Genomic DNA, 18640 nt, shown 5'->3' with positions numbered 1-18640 from the left:
TGAAAAGAAGTCATCTTGCTTCCCTTCCCTAACTTTGTCTTCCTCGGTTTCTTTCATCCCCAGTGATCCAGTGATGCTATGTATTTTCATTTTTTTGGATACCATAAAGGAATTTGTGGCTTTTGTTTTATATCCTTAGATATGTGCTCTTTGGATTCCATCTCTGGTCTCCTAATTTTCCTCTTGTACAGCCTATGTTTAGGCTCTGTTTTATTGCCTGCACTGAGGTTGGTTTCTCATCTTTGGAAGGTTTTGATTTTTTTAATGTTTTTTTTTTCTTTGAGTGATTCTTCATCTCTTAAAATTTAGGTATATCGGTTTCTTATTTCCTGCTTTTTCTCATTGTCAAGAAGTTACTTCACTTTTTTTTAGATTGGGACCATGATAATCAAAAAATGAAAATTACTGTAAAAGAGAAGAGCCCTTGTTTTCCAAAATCCACACCACCATGTATGGTGTACTCACAAGCGAATCTTCTATTTTTCAGTCTTAGAAAGTGGAAGAAAGATTAACCTAATGCTGTCACTTACAAAAAATTTTGGGGTCTAAGAGCATACAAAATTGAGCACAGTCTTTCAGTCTGTGGTTTGCTGATCTAGTGGCCCTGCCCAAAGCGGACAAAATTCTGAAAAGGCCAGACAAACTCACATTAAGAGAAATTATAGCCTTAACCTTCCCCGTGACGCCCAAGGTCTCCCTCCTTGGGATGTTCCTGCATGTGTTATACCACTGATGGATTACTGTAACAAGCTCTATTCCCACTCGATCTCAGCTGCCACAAATCAAAGAGTTAGGACATGGAAGCCATCCAAGCTGCCCTCTTCAAGGGAATGTTCACAGACGAGGCGAAATCTTGGTTTAGGAAGGCTGACAGGAAAGGAGAACTAATATTTCACTGTGGATTAGGCTGTATTTTGAGCTCCATTTTGTCTACAGAGATCTTTCAGAAACCACAAAGGCTAAACAATTTCCATCCTGTAGATAAACAGAGATGCCCCTTCCCCTGAGATGCACATCATATGAGAATTTCCTGAGCCTCAGTTCATGGAAAAAAAGAAAAATCATAAAGAAAACAGGCTGCCTCACCAGAAAGGAGTTAGAAAGACCAGAAACAAAATGGCATAGTTATTGCAAAACTTGGGGCTTTTTGTTGAAGGGCTGAAGTCATAAATGGCAGAAAAAGCAGACACAAGTGAAAAGATTACCAAAAAATAGAATTCTAGATAAATAAAGGTATTCATGGTTGTATAAAAATATATAAGATCATGCAGGGCACTGATTGTTTAGCATCCCATGATTAAAAGCACTTGCTGCTGCCTTTTTTTTTTTTCTTTTTTTTTTCTTTTGTAACATATTTTAAGTTTGAGTTGTACCAGAACTGATGTACCTAATATTGAAGCAGACCCCCAGATTTCTGCAGTTAAAGTCACCGTTATTCCTAGAAGTTTCCTTACCGGCACGTCAAGGAGGGGTTGCATCAGCACTAGGTTCTTCTCTGTTAGTGAATAAAAAACGTATTCCGAGGAAAAATGCTCATCTTCTCTCTCAACCCCATAAATACTTTTCCCCATGCATCTGAAAGCTGGCCAGCTCCATAGAGTAAACTAGTAATTGTCCTTTTCTCCCCCTAATTTTAATTTATTTACAAGATGCCAAACTTCTGGCTGGTTGTTAACCCCTGCAGCAAGACACTTGGATTAGTTGCGGATGCTAGGCAATGGAAAAGCAGGCAGCTTTTAAAAGCAAGCCATAGGAAATGTTAACAACGCCGGGGACGGGGACAAGGATTGCTGGTGGGAAAGAACTTAGGACGAGACGAAGACCTACGCAGGGGAGGAGGAAGCCTGCAGCTGCCCTCCGAGGGACTCGGCAGGGAGGCATGGGGAAAAAGGAGCTGCTTGAAACAGAAGTGCCGTTCTGGCGTGCTGTAGCTTCTGCTTGACGTGCTGGAAAGCAGAGAGAGGAGAAAAGAAAAAAAAAAAACGTAGGGAAGATCGTGCTGCCTCCCGCGCTGCTTCAGTGGAGTTTCTCTTGTCTCGCTTGACAGCAAGTATTTGTGCGCAATTATCATTCAAGTATGCTTTCCCTACGTTATTTTAAACGAAAATAAATGCCAAAAGTCAAATTATTTTCCACGGAAAAACAGGGTTGGGGGATTCAGAGTTTCTTACAGTTTATCGTTCCTGGCGATGCCCGCTCCAAGGACTGCGGCACCTGCCCCGTCTCCTGGCGCGGGCCAGCAGGAGAAAGGGGAAGGTGGAGCAGGATAAGGCAGATCCTGCCGGCTGCAGGGCAGGCCAGGGCGAAGGAGCCTCGGTGGCAAACGGGACTCGGAGGTTTTGTCTGGAAGAGAGCAAAGGAAGCTTAGCGCGTGTGCCAGCACCGTGGCGTTTCGATAACGGTGCAGGTGAAACGACCGTAGCGTTGCAGGTAGGAGGACGCCGTCCGAAGGGACCTCTGTCCTTTAATTTTTAAGGAGCGGATTGATTCAGGCGTTCTCATTTCCAGAATTATTTTGGCAGGATGCCACCTCTTCCCCTAGGATTAGCAATGTCTGGGCAGAACCTCCTTTATATCTTGCTCGCTTTTGAGAGCTGGCATCTACTTCACTTAAAACGTGTGACCAACAGTGTGCAAGTCCGACTAATGTCGGTCTTGGGATAATTCTTGTGACATTTGGTGAAGCAAGCCAGTGTGGAAATACTGGAGGAGACAGAGTTTTGAACGTATGCCACAGAAGGTTGCTGCACTCAGATGATAGTGTGTTTGCAAGGAGCAATTCTCAGAATTTCCTTTGGCGCTGGACCAGCTCAGGAAAAGAGGAAGATTTCGTGTTCCCTGCCAGAACTCATCCCTGTAATAATGTGAGAATGTATGGTCTGACCCTAATTATAAACAGCTCAGACTATGCTGTGGTCTGCTGCAGAAACTATCTTGAACTTTGAAGAGAGAAAGATTTGGTCAGTGATTAAGTATATCTTTCTATGATGTGCGATATAATAGTTGTCATTTTATTGTATGTGAATTTAAGGCAGAATAACATTTGTCACTGTGAAATCATCAATCTTATATTTAATGCACCTTGTGGGTAGGATAGAAATGCAGAAATCCAGGTCTTCCTTAGAAAACATCTGGGTTTGAGATGTTCACCACCAAAAGAAACAAGCTGTAGCAATAAACAATCAATACAGTATCAAGCAATGGAAGACACATACAAGGATACTGAGGCTACATAACAAGTTATTCACTGGCCTTCGGAACAAAACTTTGGATAATTGACAGTGATTTTGAAAAGAAGTGCTTTCTGAGCAGAAACCTCAGCTTCACCAGTTTCCCTTCATTTATTTGTTTTGTGGTTTTTTTACTTCAATCCCGTTGCGACATTTTTGACCCTATTCAAGGGCTGAATGTAAATACAGGAGGCAGGAAACTCGAGTGTGATCAGGTGCAGCATCTTTGATTTTAGGACAGTTCTGTACTCTGAATAGTGGCAGAGCTTAGCCCAGAGACTAAAGGAGATTTAGCTGGAAGAGGAGACGTGTGTGTAGAGTGCATTCCAGCTGAGGGAATGCTGAAGAAAAATGACCTGTTATCTCACAGCGGCTACAGTCGTTTGCCGTGCATGGCAATGCATACCTGGAATTGTATACGCTGCCCTTGGGAATATATAGTGGAAGGCACTTTAGGTTTGAGCCAATGCATTTAATTCCCAATGTCACCTCAAAGCAGCCCTTCCTCTCTCTCCCAACAAGTAGTAAAAGTCCAATTCCTGCGTTGCCGTGAGATATTTGTGGCCACACAGAGAAATAATATCCCGACCCAAAGACCAGAAAGGCTCCCTGGTACGTGTCCTGCCTGAATGACTGGGGCATGGTCTAGTATTTCATGAACTAGAAAGTTTTATGCTTCTATATGCACCAGGTGATATTGGATGTATGGTATGGAGCTGAACTTGAAAAAAAATAGGTCTTTTAAAGGACCAGTGTTGATGGAACCTGAATGGGCAGGGAAGTGAACGCTGAGCCATTTGATGGCGGTGGTGGTTTTGAGTCAGGTGAAAACCAGCAAGAACAGAAGTCATTTGAGCAGTAGGTGTATCGTGTGATATTGAATTCTCAGCCCAATGAAGTGAGAAATCTGGTAGAATTCTTTTTTGTGTTGTTGTTTATGGCAGAGTCATCTGTTACTATAGTAGCGAGCAATAAATAATGATATAAAGGGATTAAAATGAGTGCTGGCGTTGCTGGCATGTGGTTGGAAGGTTTTATTCTTTGTCTGAGTGTCAATTGTGCAAAATATGGTGGTGCATTAAATTGAAAAATAGATTTTTATGTTTAAAGTTGCCCATTAGTGACTTACAGCAATGGTTTCCTGAATGAGGCTGACCCCGCAGGGCTTGTGTCACGAAAACTAGTCTTTAAATCCTATTTGGATAGACTCTTTCTGGCTACTCCACTGATGCAACAGTGTCTACAAAGGCACTTCTCAGAAGACCCAACAGTGGGCCTAGGAAGAGATTTCACAGATAAATAACAAATCGTTCTGAATATTTTTCAGTAGTGTGGTTGTGAATGAAGAGGAACCTGGCAGGAGAAAGGAGGAACATATCAAATATATCCCAGGAGCATTTAGAAAGTTGCTTTTTTAAAACTGGTTTACAAATGAAAATAAACATTACATAGTGTCTGAAAAAGAAGACATTTTTATTTCGCATAACAGCCTAAGACCACTCATTCTTTCGCCTAAGGGGAAAAAAAAGAGATTTCTTTTTAGAATTGTAGCAGAAGGTAACAGTAAGCAGGAGCAGCAAGCTGCATGTCTTTTGCACATATATGTACCGAGGAGGAAAAAGAAGAATATATGTTGCCACCTTCCTTCAAATCCTGGGGCCGGATACAACATCCATGCGCTGCTATCCAGGGAGAAAGCTGTAAAGACAATTTCAGATTACGGCTTCCTTTTATTCAGTGGACCCTACTTATAAAATAGTGCCACAGCAGTTCTTGTCCAAGACCTCCTATGCTGAGGTCTCCTGGAGCCACAACTCGTCTGAATTCCTTAGTCCCAGCATGACCTTCCAGCTGCAGGCAAGAATCGGTGCATCTTTCCCTTCAGGAAAGAAAGAATGAGGAAAAAAAAAAGGAATTGCGTCTTTCTACCATTACACAGCATTAATTCTTTTAGTAAAGTGTTGGAAATAAACACATAAATAAAAAAGGTGCAATCTGTGCTCCGTTGGGAATGCTGTGTGGACTGGCAGGGAGGTAGGTATGGTATTATATATGCATTTTCATGTTTCCTTTATGCATATTAGATTGGATAATTGTCATTATTATTATTGCACACGAGTTCTTGTTCTCCTTGTCATAGCAACACGTAGTTGGGGGATCATTTATCATCGTTGTTACTGCTACATTTGTATGTGTGGAAGTGTATGTCTTTTAGTGTTGGAAGACATCGTAAACAGAACAACAATAACAGCAAAAATACCAAAAAAAAAAAAAAGGAAATTACAAGGATATTTCTGAATAATGTAACTGCTTTGAAACATTTGTGCACAAATATTAGATCTAGGTTTGGACCGCTGTGCTCATCTTTCATGGTTGGTTACCTCAGTTAAAGTGAGGCTAAATTTTTGCTCTTCCAGCGAATTTGTATTTTACTTATATTTTCCACCGATGCAAGTACCTGCTGGTTTCTGATAGAAACGTGCATAAAATGGTGGGGCTTGTTGGCCACCTAGTCATTGGACTTCTGCTGCTCAGAATATTCTAAAAGCTTCTTTATGTCCATGAGGCGTTTGCCTTCACAGTGAAGAGAAAAGAGGATCTGAGGATGCCAAATTCCTTAGGATCCTGCTTTTCAGTGGAATTTGGTGCTCATAATTAAGGGAATTAGTAGCTGTCTGGGTTAATATTCCAAAGCATTACAAGGCTTAGAAATTGTAAGAGTTTGCCGAATAAGAGCATATTACTTCAACAGGATTTTGGTGTATTTTATTAGTTAAAAATACATACTGCTTTTTCAGATAGCCGTGGAAAGCCAGCCTGTGTGAGAGTTCATACATGTGCTTAAGAGACACTAAGTGCTGGCACGCAACCTGGATATTATATTCCACTAGCCTAGAAACAAATATCACCTGGATCCTGTGTACGAGTGTCCGCAATTGCAGGAGGGTCCAGTTAGAAGATCCGTGATCAGTGGATCTTTGGCTTTACTGTGCCACGAGGTTTATGGCTAATTTCATACCTGAACACCAGCACTGAAGAAAAAAAAGGGGATGGCAGAGGAAAGATGAGGGCAAGGTAGAAGAACGAGCGGGGAGGCGGGGAAGCTTGTTTTCTGTGGTTTGAAATGTCACGCAGGTAGTACTCTAAAGCTGCAAACTATCAAGTGTTTTGATACGTTTGGTAGGAGGGTCCAAATATTTTTAACTTCAGAATTTTCCTTTTCAGCCGATCCAGCCTGAACTTTTAAAATCTCACTTCTGCAAGATTTAGTAGGAAAAATCTTGCCAGCAGGCTGTTAAAAGCTAGGGTTTTTTGTTTGGTTGCTTGGGGTTTTTTAAGAAAGATCTGAAGGCTTAGCTTTGTTACCTGGTGCTCTGTTGGGAGGCAGTTTCTACACCTTGGATAGAGGGAAGGGATGTTCTGTGGTGTACCGCGGGTGAAGAAGCTTCGCGCAACTCCTGGCGTGTAAGACCTAGAGCAGACCGGAATGCAATGGATTCTGTGTCTACCTGCAAAATTTGCACTGGTGAAATAGCACTTCATGAAATATCAGGTGGGTTACCTGGTTGTCTGAAAAATTTTGACTTTTAATATTTCACACAGGGATATTTTTCTGTAAGTGTATTCCTTTCTGTCCGCAAACAACTGACCAAACTCTGGAGAGCTGGCAGCCAGAAGATTTTAGATTCCGTGGAGGTTTGTCACATTCTTGCGGGCGCAGGACAGTCTGCATGTGGGGAGCGCACAAGCACATTCTCCTATGTTGGATTTCCAGCTTTACTCCTTCCAGGAGTTTCCAACTTCTGCTCGAGCAGAGCCACCTGCGCTCCACAGAGGTTTATTCCAGGGGAGCTCAGGTGGCATTCTTCTTGCTGCCGTCTCCGTAGGACTTTCCCAGAGGTGGGATGTTTTGTTTGTGCTCAAAAAATTGCTTTGCATCCCTCAGCCCGACCTACCATCCCCAGTCCTTACTGGAACTGCCCACTCGTGTGAATGCGCTGGCTGTTGGGAGATTTCAAGGGGCAGGGAATTCACCACGTCTTTTCCCTGCAGATGTGCTGTTATCCAAAGATGTCTCTTGAACCCCTACAGGCTTGAAACTCAGAGCTTTTTGATAGATTAAAACTCATTCTGTTCTCAGTGAAAGCTGCCATAAAATTAAATTTCTCTGCTGAAGGGGCTGAGAGACTTCCCCAACCAGGTTGGATAATTCTTACTAGTAAGACCTAGAAATACCTCCTCTTGGCTTTTTGTTCTTAATAGGAATGCTAGTATTTTTCCCCATGTGTGTTTTAGATATACGATCTATGGAGAGCAGCAATGTGTTTATCATCAACAGTGAAAATACTGACCTGGAAAGGACTTTTAAAACATATGCATTGATATGGATATAAGGAAAACAAAAACCCCACAGCTGCTCCGCCTGCAGGGCTTTTCTGAATAGCTGAATGGATCAAAGGATGTTTTTATTTCCATGTGAAGAGGAAAAATTCATCACTTTATAAATCACAGCAAAAACAAATCAAATCAATACCAGGAGCTTTTTAATAATAATGCATTTCTTATGGCTGTCCTCAGTATAGGTCTCAGCAGTGGGTGTTGCACACAGCTAAAAAGAGTGAACTAAAACCTGTCTGTGACACTGGCTTTCATTTAGCATTAAGGAATTATCTGGATTACCACACTGTAACATCCCGAACACTGACGTGTTTAGAATCCGAGAGCTAAATCTGTATTTTATAGCTTGAGTTCATCTGAACTGTGAAGCGATATTATAAAATAAATTTTTCCTTTCTTCAGAATTCAAGAACATGTTGGGTAGTTTGACTTTCTTCATCTGCTGTGTGCTGTGGCTGGGTCGTTAATGCACTTTGTCCAGTTGTTAGCAACGCATCCTGAATGTCTCGTATCGACCATTGCGATGTGAACACCTTTTTTGGTTGATGAATAAAGGAGAAGCTCTCTCTCACCTTCTGTGGAATGTGTTGGCTTCTGTCCTGATAAATGTTACTGGAGGATGCAGTCATTTATTTTAACTGCGTTGAGAGACTTTCAAAGCCATTGTATGATCTTGGTACAAGCCAGCAAATTCGTACTGTATTTCAAGGGGTGAAAGTTAGTGCTGAGATCACTAAATAACACTTACTTTCAATAGAGCTTTAAAAAATTCTGGCCCGTGAATTTTGTGATTAGAAGTGGATCCTCTATTAACAAGTCAGTGCAAGGCTAGGGAATAGATCCAAGTGCTTCCTAAATTGGAGAAGTGTTGGCTGGGTACAACAGCGAGCTGTAAACAGGGTATAAAAAGCTGTGAGTAGTAGAGAAAAGGATTAATAAAAAGAGAAAGTTTTGTATTACCTCAGAAATAACTGAGTCATGCAGTTGCTTGGTGCAGGCATGAAGTTATTAGCAAGGGAAAAACCACATCACAATATTTTATTGTCCCTTCTTTAGGTGTTAGGCCTCCAAGACTAAAACCAAATATATATCTATATGGGTATTCCTTTGTTTTCCGTACTAACATTTCATGTCTAGACAAAGTGCGGCAGAGAAAGCTATCTCTTAATTATTTAGTAGTAGTTAATAACGTGAATTAATGTTGTGCTGCCACTACATTGACCCTTTCTTATACATACATTGCATTGTTCGGATATCCAAGGATACTACCCCAGTGTTTTCACTTGAAGTGTTACATTTTCTTTTCTTTTCTTTTTTTTACAGGTTGACTTTGAACAACTCCAGGAAAACTTGTGTCAGATGGAAAGACGGTGCAAAGCGTCCTGGGATCACCTTAAGGCTATAGCAAAGCATGAAATGAAGCCAACTCTAAAGCAAAAAATGTCCGAGTTCCTTAAAGACTGTGCAGAAAGAATCATAATCCTGAAGATTGTTCACAGAAGAATAATTAACAGGTACAGAATTAGAGTGATGACAGCAATATCTTGATAATAAATGACTTGCGAAAATTATAAATTATGTCATCATAAATATGTTTTTAGAAGTCTTTAATCCACATTCCAGCAATTAATGTTACCAGGATGTATGTGGTGCATACTTTGTTATAGATGCCATTTAAGAAAGATCCCCGCTCCAGAAAGTTTCTATATTTCTGATGAAAAGAAGCAATGATCCAGACAGTCATTTATTGCCAAGGTGCAATAGCTGGGTCTTTTAAATCCTAGTCCCCAAAAGCTAGCAGCTTTACGGTTAAGTTGCTATATTTTCTGTCCTGAATACTTTTGAGGGGGGTTGGCTTACCGTCTGATAAAAAAGAACAGGCTGTAGCAAAAAAATGAAGTCCTAACAACAAATTTGTCATACGCAGAAGTCAAAACGAGTCTTGTACAATGAGTTCTTCTATAGGCAGCACCGCTCCTATTTGCAAGATCTATGACTGTGTGTTCCTGCTTATTAATGAAATTTTGAGAGATTTTCCAGCTTCTGAATAATTTCCAAATTGCTGTGGTCAAAGTTAGGGTCTGGATGCCAACTGATCCCAAATTTGTGGATATACATTTGAGAAGTTGATTCAGCTCTTCTTTTGTTTTCATAGTGAGTGGGTTTTCATGCCATAAGTAAGCAGAAATCCCAACTGCATTGGAAGGGAAGTGAAGTGAATTCACCAGTTTCCTGTTGTGTTTATCATATGCATTGTACAAAGCAGAAAAATATTAATTTTTTCCTGTTGTGTCCTGCAAGTACTACTATAGTTCTCCAAAAATGTATCCATGTACTTGCATCTTTCCAGGACCGAGAAGACTTTTTATCATCAGGGACGTAGATGCAGTTAAAAGGAATTCCCATACATTTTTAAGCATTCAGCACGCTATTGTAAATCATGCAATATAGAAGCAATAGTAAAAATTGCAAATAGTGTGAAAGCTCTGAATGCCACAAAAGCAGTAAAACTGTGAATTGAGAGTATCCCAAACTAAAGTACTTGGTAGATAATATAATTTTATGGTCAGTTTTGTGAACCAGAAATTCTTTCCTTCTTGTGTTTGCTAGCCTGTAAATCTGCATTCTTCTTGTCTAGACTTTCCCCAACATCCTAACAGCTTCTTTGAAGTTGCTTAATACAAATAAATAGAATTGAAACTTAATAAATATTTTTTCTATAACTGAAATGAAATTGGTCATTCACACGCCAAATTAGTCATATAAAGTAGATGGAGTTCCATAAACATCTTATCTCCTGCATCAGCCTGGGAAAGTGGACTGGGATGAAGTTACCATAGACGAGACTTTCATGGTTTTAATTATAAAACATGCCAGTGTTATGCAAAGCATCCATGAAAATTCTGTAGCACGAAAGAAATGATGGGAGCTAATAAAGTAATAAATGGATTCACTGAAATGTGTTTTTATTTTCCCAGAAGCCATCAATAAAGATTGTCTTCCCTTTGCATTTATGAACTCATTGTTTTCCAGGTTTCACTCATTTTTGTTATTTATGGGCCATCCTCCCTATGCAATACGTGAAGTCAACATCAATAAGTTCTGCAAAATTATTAGCGAATTTGCTCTGGAATACCGCACCACCAGGGAACGAGTTTTGCAGCAAAAACAGAAACGAGCTAACCACAGGGAAAGAAACAAGACCAGAGGGAAAATGATAACAGATGTAAGTGGCAAAATGTATCTCCCACAGCATGGATTTTTAAAACTTTCTTTCGTTGAATGTTGTATATGAAGTGTTGTTACTCTTTATTTTTATTCTTAGGAGGTTCTTCTACTGCAGGTAATGAACTCTGTTCTCTTCGAAGGCAAAACTTGCAAGTCCTTGATTGTGTATATTTTTTGTTGCATTCCAATTTATAGAATGAGAACAAACTAAAATTAAGCATCTGAAAAGAGCATCTCTGTGTGTTGCACAGACAGTGCCCAAATCATCTAGAAGACACCAGGAGCTGTGTGTACCTGATCAGCCAAGAATATGAAAAAGGAAAAAAACCCTAGCAATTAAGCTTCTAATTGAGGACATGATTTAAATGACGAACCATTGTAGCCATTTAAGTGGTTACAACCAAATTTAAATGGATTTTTTCCTCCATCTTTGAATATTCTAATATAGGCTTTAATCTTAGTATTTTATCTATTTTTATGTATGTATATATACGCATGCACACACACAGCAATTTTCTTCTTAACTTTAAAGCGCAGAACAGCCAATTTTATGCGAACAGGCTGCTTTGGGGTTCTGAAAGAACAGGCAAATTTATGATCACAGTAGATGTTACCCTGCAACCTTTCTGACTCTATGATTGAATACTGATAGAATAAATTAAAATAAGATTATTTTTCTCAGCATAGCAAGCTTTAAAATCCCCTTGATTTTTTTCTCTTTTTTTTTTTTTAAGTTGATGTAGTTTGACTCAATCCAAATAAAGTTTTAAGAAGTGCCAGTACTTAATAAAAGTTTCCAGCTGTCTCAAAATCCAAATCTGGAGTCTCGATTAGATGCAAGTGGTTCGTTGCATATGAAGCTACCCCTGCCTTTGGCATGAAAAGCCCTAAGCTGATTACAGTTTTATGGCTCAGGCAACATGGGTCAAAATACATATATGTATTGAGACTGATCTAAATTGAGACTGTAGTTAAGTCATTGACTCACGATCATTTGTAGATCTTTCCTGGCAATATCCTCTTTAAATTTGGAAATCTGCCCCATCTAGAGAAAATGTTAAACCTGTATTACTATCTCAAAAGATTTTCCTTTTGGTCTAGCCTCAGGTTAAGGAAGAGGCTCTGATTTTATGCAAAGGGTATAATATAGTCATACAAAGTTTTTAAAACTACTGCTGGGGAACTGAGATCACTTTCTTCAATTGCTTCTCAGTTTTCCTGACATATTCTAGAGGAGCTAAAAGATAGCAGTAACCAAAGAGATTAGTAAATTAAAATTTTCATTTCCTCAGATTGCCTCAATACTTTTTACTAGTTTAAACAATACTGAGATGTGCAGGAGTTACTGTTTTCCTACTAAAAGATGTAGTGTTTCTGTATTATCTGTCCAGAAGAACCGGCTGTGGCAGGACGGAAAGCTTCTCCATGTCCTGTTCCTGCAGGAAATGTGAGGGGAAAAAGGAAATCTGATCACTGGCAGCCGGGTTCTGGGAATGGAACGAAGCGACCCTTTCAAAGCAGGAAAGGCTCAGGGTTGACAGGTAGTCGGTGAGGAGCAGAGCCAGGGACGGTGGCTGTTGTCTGAAAATGTAAGAAAGGAGGCAGCTAGGCCTTTCCCAGAAAAATGTATTATTGGAAGAAGATGTCTTTTTCAGCTCAAGATAGTGTTTAGATCTGACAAGAATTAAATGCCATCTGACAGTTAGTGTTCCACCTAAAAATATCTTGCAGGTCCCCAGAAAGGGAGCACTTTTTGCCTATCACTAATTTACAATTATATAACTATATACTATTAGCTTAAAAACAAAAATCCTGCTGGAGTTAAAAAAACACATTCTTTAAAATTCCCGTTATAGAGATGTTCTTTACGGGAGTTATTCACGTGGCCATATGGTTATTTTGGGACTTAGTAAATCTCTTTAACTGTAGCCCAGTAATATGGCCTCGTTTACTGTTCATTTGATTGCAGTACATGGTAAAACAGAATTAAAGTTGCATCAGACTATTTGTCCCAGCTTCCTTTGACAACTTCAAAGTCAGATCTACCTCAAAACAAGTTTCCACGTCAGCAGGATGGAAGATATTTATGTGTGAAGAACGATGAAAAAGGGGAGTTTTATCGTAGTCTTGTGTTGGCTGTGGTTTGTATCTGGTCTTGATTTTCTTAGTGTTTTATATTTGAAGGCATTGGAGAGGGAAGATATCGCAGTAATGCATTGACAGTATGTTCAACTAGTTACAAAACACTGCTAGAAGAAAGTTTAGATCTTGATGTTGGAAAGAAACTCTTTGTAGAAAGTAATTCTAATAAGAAGTAGTCATGTGGAATTTTAATTTTGGCTTTTGGTGACCTAGAAGGATTGTGCGGTTATTTGATATTTACCTCCCTGCCCTTTTGAAAGTTTCCTCAGGATCTCATTTTTATCACCTTGCAGTGCATTGCTTTTAGGCAGAAGAAGAGGGGATTTTAGCAAAAATGGGAAAGGAATAAGCCAGCACCATCCCAGTTCTTAAATGAGAAGGCACGTATCTCTTAAACCTTGGTCCCCCCTGCGGACTTGGAAGGCAGAGGGGTGCTGGCTCTTCGCGTGGAGAGAGTCTGCTGGCTCTTTGCGTGGAGAACTTGCATCAGCTTCAGCAACTGCTCACGTGGAGTAGGGCTAAGAAACACGATGGGGAATATTTCCAGTCTTCCTTTCAGCCTTTTACCACGGAGATCTTTATGTTTATATGTTCTTTAATAGCTGAAGTGGACTGGACACTGGCAGCGTAAATCTTGGTGAATGTTGTCCGCAAGAGAGAGGTAGATGGGGGCAGGGTGGAGGGTAAGGAAAAAAAAAAAAAGGAGAGGAACAGTGAGTTGCCAGTTTTGCAGGGAAAATTGCCTAGTCTCTGTAACCTTATATCTGGCTTTAGCCAGTGATAGCGCTCATTTCAGGCACACTAAAAATAACAAGCAAGCAAAATAGGGAAGAAATGCAATTATAGATAGAAGTCTGAGCTTTTTAATGATTTTTAATAATAGTAGGTAATATAAGCATCTGTCTCCCAGATTTATGAAGCTCTGCTTTTTACGATGCTTAGGAGTTTCAATTCCAAAATTGCTGTGCAATAGAAATAATATTTTGAAATGGCAAATCCACCACATAGAAATGCTAGCCTAAAGGAAGCATGGGAGGGAAGGAAGGAAGGAGGAGGATCTCAGATTGTCCTGCAACATCCAGTATTGGATGACAGAAGAATCAAGCAGCCTTTTTTTCTTAAAACTAACATCTTGTGTCTGCAAGAGGTATTCAGTATACCAATATTCTTTCAGTGCTTTTTGGTAATATTACATGTTAAAAATTTCCTGATTTATTCATCTTTCTCAGTGCGTTTATAATGATGAAATGAAGAAGGAAATAAAAGGCAGAATCTGGACGCCTGAGTGAGAGCAGATTCCCTTGTGAAACAAAAGTGTATTTATTTTGCTACTTTGACTCCTGTTATCAGTATTTGCTGGGGGCAGACGGCTCTCCAGACATGGAAACGTGACGGGGATGGTGAACTGCTCCTCCCGTGCACTGGATTAGCTTTGGGTGTAGAAGACAGCGGTTCTAGTGTGAGCCCTCTCCACCCAGAGCAGGACGAAGGGAAATGGTAATGCCCTGGGTACTGGAGAGGACCAAAGTCGAACAGAGAGGAGTGCATTGCCCTGAAAGTAAGTCCACAGCAGATCACTTTTAGCTAGATTAAATGGGCAGGAAGGCCGGCAGCTGGGACTTCCCCTGTAAAAATCCAGCTTGATATAAAATAATAATAATACAATAGACTTTTGTTTGGAGCACGCTGTTTGTAATGTGGGTACTCTGCTATTTCACCTTTCCCCACGTGCCTTTTGCATATTATTTAGCTTAATTTGCGCTCCTCCTGCCTTTTATTTATTCGATAGATCTACATATGGATTAGAATGCAAGTATGCTCTTGCTTCCCATTCTTCTCCTTTCTGTTTCCTATTCATGCCAAGAAGTGAACAGTGGCCTTCTTCAGAAGAATTGCTTTATGGTGTGACTCCTTGCCCCCCCGGGGGATGGAAAAAACCCAATGGATCTTTTTAATGTAAAGGGGACATACCTGCTGAGGTCCCTCTGCAAAACATCTGCCTGGGTTTCTGTCAGTGCCTCTGTGTCCAAAGAAAAATAAGCATCTCGCTCTTTAAATAAAACATACCCTTAAAAAGTAATGTTAATGTGCTGCTCGCCACTCTCACAGCTAATCTTCTTATGGAGATTGTGCTGAAACTAAGCTGAGGGCCAAAGTAAATCAGGCTTTCATTTTTAATGATGAATGTTTTTGGAACAGAATGTATCAATCCCAGACAGAAATCATAGCTGAGATGGAGATAAGGTCAAAAATATGTATTAGTAACACTAGGGAGGGGAGTAGAATTGGTGGAATGCTTCATCTAAAAAACAAAACCCACAAATAAAAAAAATGCATCGAATTTCTGGGCTATGTTTGCACTTCAGGAGCAATCAAACTGAAAATTATGGAGACAAGGCACCCAGATACTTGAGAAACTGTGTTTTACTTTGGGAACCTTCCATGTGGGGCATCTTATGACCCGATGAAGAACTCCCCAGGCATTTGGGAAACACAGCTCTAAATAGTTTGCTAATTCCCTGTAAAGCTCCAAATTTAAGAACACTCCATATGCCACAATATTTTGATATGCCTTTTGCATTTAATGTAGTGTAACTGTCAAGATAGTTTTACACGCCTGCTGTCACAGAGGGTGAAAGCCCTGAATGACAAAGGGTAATTGCATCTCTCTAATTTCCAGGATCTGGTATCAGGCAGCTACCGAAAAACTTTAAGCATTTATTCAAAGACTACACAGCATTTGATTTGAGTGCTCTGTTAAACTGGAAGTGAAAAAGCCCCAGCTTAAAAAAGGAATTAAACCAGGCACCGAAGTGTAGAGAAAAGGAATTGCCAAGAAGCCGACCTCTGCACTGGGAGAAAGAGCAGCCAGGACCTCCCTGTGCTGCACAGAGCTGCAAAAAGGAGAAGAGAGTCTTTCCTACTGCTCTCAGTTTCCACAGGGCAAAAAGTAGGCAAGCAACCGCATGACTCAAGGGAGAGAAATAGGATGGGTTAGGGGTAGGGTTCATCGTTTCTCTAAGGAGTATCAGGAAATCTTTATATATGCTACTGACAGTGACAGTCTGTTCTGCGTACAATTAACTATAAAAAAAAAAATTCAGCAAGCTGATTGTCTAAGGAATTAATTCCTTATACGCTTTGTATGCTTATGTCTTCCTATAATTGCATAAACAGAACGTGGTTACCTCTTACTCTGTCGTGGTTTGACCATACTGTCTTTCCTAAATCTTGCTGTTTGTCCTTCTCCACCCTGTCCTTTGTCTCCGGTGGCAGACCGATGAAGAAGAGGATGCTGAGGTATGGTTCTCTGAAGGAGCATGTCATTCCCATGTACCTGGTGTGCTGTGACATCTAATTTCTAACTCAGATAGTATGGACTGCTCAACTCCATCTGCTCAGTGGGAACTATGAACCATGACATTTTTCTCATAGCTTTTTGGCTCAATCATAAGAATGCGTTTTTACAGTCAGCTTCACCATATGCATACCTGCTCTCTTGAATAAGCATATCCTGATCTGAGGCCTTAAGAATTTTAAGTTTCCGCATTTCTATTCCTTAATGTCTGTTTACTAAACTGCAAAGTATCCCCACTACCCAAAACATCAGTGATCTGGATGTTATGGAGATCATCAGTTACCTTGGGCCACAGATTACCATGATAATTTCATACTCATTATTAAGCTGTGTAAATCCAAACGGTATTATTTTATAAAGTGTTCAAAAGCAGCAGGATATAGGGATGTAAAGCAAATTGTAATGGTTCTCCTTGCTGTATGAATTGCAAATAAGATACTCCGGTCACCGTAGAGGTGAGCCATGGAGTAGTTCATGTATTTATCAGAAAGTGCTCCTGAAGGTGATGTTGAAAATGAATAAAGGAGTGAATAAATAATTTAAGACTTATAATGTGCTAGCTATAGTCGTAATAAAACAATTTATCGGTTTGAGGAGCATCTATTGTGCAATGCTTTTTTTGTTCAGCATTAGAGCCTTCTTCAATTTGCTGAACATAAACAATGTGGCTTAATGCTCACTGTTTCATAATGGCAGTCATTTGCTCAAGAGGCTGGGGTTTGGGCATCAATCTACGGCAACATCTGAAAATTAAGGAAATGAAATAAAACTTCTGGCTATAGGCCTTCTCTCCCAGTGATGATTTGTGCTGCATAGCTTGGGGCGCAGAAAGAAAATTAGATGAATTAGCCTGTCTATGCCAACACGTAACTAACCTGTGTGAATAGTAACTAACAGTTATGTGAAGACTATCCTTTTTTTCTGAGATGGTATTGATTAGCTTTGCAACCCATTGCGTATAAGAGCATATTCTTAATGCAAAACTGGCATGCACTTTCATAGAAGTTTCTCTTTTTTTGTCTTTTAATTTCACATGTGAAACTCTAGCACTTGCGTACTTTCCACATCAAAATGTTGCAAGCTAATACTTTCACAAGAAAACAAATTTCTCACTATCAGAAATAAATCTCACACTGGTATATTTAGCTCAGTGCCTTGTAGGGATTATTGTTTTGCTACTCATTTAATTTGCTATCCTACCCCGAAAAGCTGTTATGTTAAAATAGAATTATCCTGTCATTGATTTCCAGATTAAATATTTTCAATTTGCAGTCTTGACAGCCCTGGGGACTCAATCAAAACTCTGAAAGTAGGGCCGAGTCTCTTCTTGCAATTTACCTTCCTTTTGACAGAAAGGCTCTGCAGGCTTGCATCCCTGTAACTGACTGGCTCAATACCATCAAGTGAATAATTAATGTTGTTTATTATGCAAAGGAAGAAGAGAATGCAGCACACCTTCTTTCATCTGTGCTGATCTGGTTGGAGTAAGAAAGATTAAAAGGAAGAAGAAAATGTATTTCAGTTTCTGATGCCAGAATGATGTGACTGAGAATACCGAGGGGTATTATTGTCTGTCGACGCCTGTTTGCTGTTGACAGAGCTGGTATTTTTCTGTAGCCAGGACTGTATTTTAAACGTGCTTCAGCCTTTCTGTAGATGAGAGCAGCAGAGCAAAGACCAACATAGCAGCCCTTTGTAGGCAGAGGCTGGGAAGGGAGAGCAGCCCGACAATGCAAGCTCTTCTCCTCCTCCCTAGAAAGTATCCGTTTCTGCTGTTTTCATCTGTTTCTAGATGGCTGTTTTTGGTAACCGGTGGAGCTGCTGCCTCCCCGCACTACTCGTGCCCAGCTAATGCAGCCACTGTTGTTCACGTAGTCGTGGTGACTGGGAAATCACGGGGGAGCCGGGGAAGCAGAGGGCAGATTCCTAAACCTCTTGTAAGGTTTTGTTTGTTCCTCTAACTGCTGACTGCAATTTTTGTGTTTTGGCCATGAAATAATTTGGCTGGCTGTTTTGGGACCAGGGGATTTTTTCAGCATTAGTGGTAACGCATTTTAAGGTTACTTGTAGGTATTTGTGCTATAGAGCAGTTTGAGAGTTTTCTGTGCAGTAATGCAGAGAGGCAAGAGGGAAAGGACTCTCTTCCTAGGCTGCTCTCCCCATTTGGCTTTGTTACTAAAAGGTGACTGTACAGAAAAAAAACTAATTTCTTATTTGTGTTGGGTCTCGTGCTGTCCCCCTTGGTGTCGTACCTGACCCCAGATCAGGCCCAGCCTGGGTCAAA

At 40.3% G+C, this 18640-nt stretch overlaps 1 protein-coding gene across 12 annotated transcripts in view; it reads left to right on the top strand.

The window, feature by feature from the left end:
* FHOD3 (formin homology 2 domain containing 3) overlaps positions 1–18640 on the top strand; it is a 392512-nt gene that overhangs the window by 350824 nt on the left and 23048 nt on the right. For 9 of the 12 annotated variants that reach the window (XM_049830455.1, XM_049830452.1, XM_049830448.1 and 6 more), the window contains 3 exons: positions 8952–9142; positions 10662–10854; positions 16275–16298. In XM_049830455.1, coding sequence (XP_049686412.1) covers positions 8952–9142; positions 10662–10854; positions 16275–16298 — 408 coding nt within the window. The remainder of the gene's footprint in view (positions 1–8951; positions 9143–10661; positions 10855–16274; positions 16299–18640) is intronic. The other 3 variants (XM_049830454.1, XM_049830453.1, XM_049830445.1) reach the window with 1 other exon arrangement.

This window comes from Accipiter gentilis, chromosome 27 (genome assembly GCF_929443795.1).
Source record: "Accipiter gentilis chromosome 27, bAccGen1.1, whole genome shotgun sequence".
NCBI classification, from domain to species: domain Eukaryota; kingdom Metazoa; phylum Chordata; class Aves; order Accipitriformes; family Accipitridae; genus Astur; species Astur gentilis.
The sequence above is the reverse complement of the archived record's forward strand: the minus strand, read 5'-3'. Positions and strand labels throughout refer to the sequence as shown.